Source organism: Sphaeroforma arctica, assembly GCF_001186125.1.
Source record: "Sphaeroforma arctica JP610 unplaced genomic scaffold supercont1.1056, whole genome shotgun sequence".
Classification (NCBI taxonomy): domain Eukaryota; class Ichthyosporea; order Ichthyophonida; genus Sphaeroforma; species Sphaeroforma arctica.
In genome coordinates this window covers 17,730-22,498 of record NW_014039502.1, presented here as the reverse complement: position 1 = coordinate 22,498, position 4,769 = coordinate 17,730, and the positions used below count along the sequence as shown (strand labels likewise).

The window sequence follows — 4,769 nt, the reverse complement described above, 5'->3', positions numbered from 1 at the left end:
CAATGACTATACAAGCGTAAACGTTTATATACTAATCATCCCAAAGCGTGGCTAACGCGTATCACCTGTCAACCCCATTTACACACAGTAACTACACAAGCGTAAACGTTTAAATACTAATCATCCCAAGCGTGGCTAACGCGTATCGCTTTTCAACCCCATTTACACATAGGAACTTTACAAGCGTAAACGTTTAAATACTAATCATCCCAAAGCGTGGCTAACACGTATCGCCTGTCAATCCCATTTCTATATACAGCTTCCTCCTGGGACAACGCACGCAAGTCATTCGTATCTGAGAGTCGCAGGGGCGATAACTATTCGCCTCAAGGCTGGCTGCCGGCGGGTGATGCGGAAAGCACAGCGGGTACAAACAAGGCCAAAAGTAACACCAACCAGCAAAGTACGAAGAAGGACGACTGGACACCCGGGGAATGGGTCCCATAGATATCTCAGGTCATTTTTTTAATTTCAATTCAAGTCCAGCGCCTTATTAGGACTGATAGGAGATTATATGATAAAAATTTAGTTAATTAGAGACGGGGGGTTGTGGTATACACCTGTAGTGGTGAGAGGTTAGGCCTGGGAATTGGAACTCATCAGACCCGAGCTCAGCGATGATTAATGTGAGATTTTAAGCAAGTAATTAAGATATATTTTTCACAGATACTCTAGGGTAGTTGTATATGCGATATACGAAATTCTCAACGATAGTTGGTGAGATTTTAACCAAGTAATTAAGATGTATTTTTCTCAGATACTGGGGTAGTTGTATATGTGATATACGATATTCCGCATATATATTCTCCACTGAAGTTGGAACCCAAAGTCGGAGTGTGTCTCATTTCAATATGCGTTAGCATGCCACTCTTCAATTTACCAATCTATTTCATACGGCTATCATCAGAAGAAGAATGTTAGATACAGAGACATACAACAAGCAATAACATAGTGAGACATACAACAAACAATTACATAGTGAGACATACATCAAACAATACGCCATTCTATTCGGAATCCGTTTAAAAGCCAGCACAAGGCAGCAATGCGTATTGCGCTATAAATTGTACGTGTCTGGGGGCGACGGTGCTTCGGCACACACATTTCGGTGGCGCATACACGTTTTATTTTGGAACTCATCGTTAAACACATCCCCCACGAGAAAGACGGTATACCCTAAACCCTAAAAACATTCATCGTCTCATTTCGAGACCGAACTGTAGCGTAGCAGTATAACACCGATTGCTTATGTATTACAAAAGGGGGCACCGCGGGTGTATTGATATTGCACCTGTCCTCACACAGTACCCGTGCCCGAGTGATTCGTATTAAACTTCGTTTTTTAATGAACTATCTATTTGGATGTAACTAGATGTAACTGATGAGAGAGCTTCCGTCAGTTCGTGTACAACGCACAACGTGCGGTGTTTTCACTTGACATCTGAGTTGCTTAACCGCTCAGGCCAAACACCATACGGCGTTCGTATCCCCACATGTATCGTAACTCACAGCTGTACTTAATTAATATACAGCTGTATTTAATTAATTTAACAGCTGTAGTTAATTAATTGTCAGCTGTACTTAATTAATTGACAGCTGTACTTAATATATTCACGGCTGTACTTAATTAATTCACGGCTGTACTTAATTAATTCACAGCTGTACTCAATTAATTCACAGCTGTACTCAATTAATTCACAGCTGCACTTAATATATATACATCGTAATTCACAGCTGTCCTGTACTTAATTTGACACTTCCCGTGTCTTAGTTGTTTCCACGGCCCTCTAAATTTGGGTCTTGAGCGAAAACCAAGTTTTTCTCGACGACAGATTTAACGCAGACCTTTTGAAACCCCATATCGTATCTTATCGGGCGATCTGAGCTATTTCCGTTCCCACCACTTCGTTGTCTCCCTTGGCCTTCTCCCGTTCAATAGGCTAGACCAATTAATACGGTTATTGTAATCTCCACCTATGTCTATACTGAGATACCCCATCGGATGATCTGAGCTATTTCCGCTTCCACCACTTCTTGCCTCCCTTGGTCTTCTCCTTGCCATCCCCATCCGCAGGCGGTATACTCTCGGTAGACTTCTTCTGCTTCTTCGGAGACTCGGGCTCGGCTAAATTATACTTCGCTCTCATATCCACTGCCTACATTCGAACGGGAAAGGAGACCATATTAACCACATTAGTAATTCATTAGACGCATGTAGTCTTATACCTCAACCAGCTATTCAGGTTAGTGTTCGCTCTGCAGAGCCAGAAAGGACTCGGCTATGGCCAGGTGATACAGTGACCACAAGGCATTGGCTGAGCACCGAGCGGTTGCTGGTGGGGTGGGTAAACGCGTGGTTCACTGGCGCGTACTATGGAGTGCAATACGGGAGGATCACATGCAGGTGCAGAGTGGATAGAATCAGAATATGCTTGAAATTAAAGTGAAGTGATATGCGTTGAGATCAAAGTACGTATTAGAAACTCCAAACATATGGGTATGGGTACATACTTGTATATCACAAGACACTCAAAGAGCAAAGTACTCGAAGAAACTCCCCACATGCCATATCACAAAGAGACTGAAAATAAAGCAATCTATAACCTACATATCAAGATCGATGTACTCGAAAAAACTCTTCACATGCTATATCATAAGACACTCATATTAAAGCAATCTACAACCTACACATCACGATCGAAGCAATTAATACAAACTCACCCCATGCTATATCAAAAGACACTAACATTAAAGCAATCTACAACACGCACATCGAGATCGAAGTACTTAATACAGACTCCCCACATGCTATATCACAAGACACTCACATTAAAACAATCTACAACTCACACATCGAGATCGAAGTATTAAATACAAACTCCCCACATGCTATATCACAAGACACTGAAATCAAAGCAGTCTACAACATACACATCGAGATCGAAGTATTAAATACAAACTTCCCACATGTGCATGTGCACGTACTCGCTTATCTTTCGCCGCATTCCTCGCCTGTCTTTCTTCGTCATGCATTGATGCGTCCAGGTTTCGCTCCTTCATCAGGTCGTCTCTGATAGTTGTTTTTTTAACCTGCATATGTGTCATGTGTGTTGTAGCCAATTAGTACTGATGTGTTGGTACAGTGTAGATTGGTGCATGTTATCGTTTTGGGTCAATGTCTAGTTTTCGCTCCTTCACACACACACACACACACACGCGCCCCCACACACATACACACACACGCACATGTAGACTCTCGTCCATAGAAGAAGAGTAACGATGCATAGCTCACAGAAACTATTGGTAGGTACTTTTGAACGTGCCAATATATTCCTTAGGTCCAACAGACTACAATACATAGCCTGAGGCACCCATCTCACTTGAGTGTACTTAGGTGCACTGTCTACAGGCGTTGCGTTTAGAATTTCGTGTGATACACAACCAAATAGGACATCTTGGGAAAAAAGACTCTGATGCAATGCAATACAAGGTGTCTGTGCATTTGTAAGAGGAGAGACTATGTAACTGTGCATGCAGAGAGTGAGGTGAAGTCATGGGCTGTTTAGAACTGTGAAGCGAGTTTGCATGGTGTGTTTGTGTAACGCTTAACCAGGCGTGGTATGGTAAAACACCTATGTGTGTGTGGTGGGGGGTACGACTGTAACACACAACTGCACACTACGCAGTACACATGCATTGGCACAGGTATATGGAGATAGCTAGAGATATATATATCCCGCATCGGCGTGAATGTGGGTCACTATAATCGCGATAGAAACTTTAATGGGGGAGAACTCCGATAAACAAATCAAATGTATATACAATCGGCTTTCGTAGTGTGTTCAAAACGTTTTGCAGATCCAACGGCAACAACAGCAATTCTAAATGATATTAAACTAGACACAATTAAACAGCTTAATGATAGCAGAAATGAACGGAGTTAACTCAGAACCAATTTATCACCTTAGGTTTTTTCTCTTCCTCTCCGAAGATCTGCTTCTGCGCATCTCCCATAATGGAGCTAGCCATGAGTTCCGCCATGTTGTGGTACTATGAAGTGATCTACGATGTTTCTTGTTTCTAAGGTATGGTCTACAGTATATATAAGTTTGTCTTTCAAAACATATAAAAGGGATTCCCATATATGGTATTATGATGACGTCAGCAGTTAATGAAAGGCGGGCTTTTATGATTTCTTTTGAAAACATAAAAAAGAGGGAAAAAAGGCAAATTATGTATGAAATTACAAAATAAAAATATATTTAGAGGCCTATGAAAATATGTGGTTTTATGTATTCTCTCTTTTTGTATTTTTTTTTAAACGTTAAAAAATGAAATGGACATACTGAACGTGACATCGCGAGAATAAAATAGCGATAAGTTATTTAATAACACCATTTCGATACGAAGTAGTCTAGAGGGCGTAGAAAGGGTTAGAAGTAGTACAGCGTAGAAGCATGTATGTGGTCTGATACAGAGAAAATACTATACAGATAAGTCTTTTGAAAGTACTGGGTACTTTTGAAACTAACTCGAGATGTTATCTGCTCTACTATTCTTCAACTTCCGAGTAAGTATTAGCGATGCGTTAACCACAATGTCAGTTATCGCTCGATATTCGTTGTTACTTAGTACAGTAAGAACTACGCAAGCCTCCTCAAAACCAAACATTCAAATTTAGGCTGTAGATCGATTAAATTTATCCCTGTGTATAGAGTGTGCTAGTTCATAGTTATATATATATATATATATATGATAGGCATATATAC

At 40.8% G+C, this 4,769-nt stretch overlaps 2 protein-coding genes across 2 annotated transcripts in view; one reads left to right on the top strand and one right to left on the bottom strand.

Moving 5' to 3' along the window:
• SARC_09833 (hypothetical protein) overlaps window positions 1-764 on the top strand; it is a gene marked incomplete at its 5' end in the record, with an annotated part of 2,401 nt that extends 1,637 nt beyond the window's left edge. The window contains one exon of the mRNA XM_014296144.1: window positions 260-764. Within this exon, the coding sequence (XP_014151619.1) occupies window positions 260-447 (188 nt within the window). The remainder of the gene's footprint in view (window positions 1-259) is intronic.
• Window positions 765-1,997: 1,233 nt separating this feature from the next.
• Window positions 1,998-4,058, bottom strand: SARC_09832 (hypothetical protein). Its single transcript, XM_014296143.1, has 3 exons — window positions 3,964-4,058; window positions 2,986-3,090; window positions 1,998-2,156 (listed from the first exon to the last, which is right to left on the bottom strand). Exons 1-3 carry the CDS (start codon window positions 4,039-4,041, stop codon window positions 2,013-2,015), a joined length of 327 nt encoding a protein of 108 aa, XP_014151618.1. The 5' UTR covers window positions 4,042-4,058; the 3' UTR covers window positions 1,998-2,012.
• Between the last annotated feature and the right edge of the window lie 711 nt (window positions 4,059-4,769).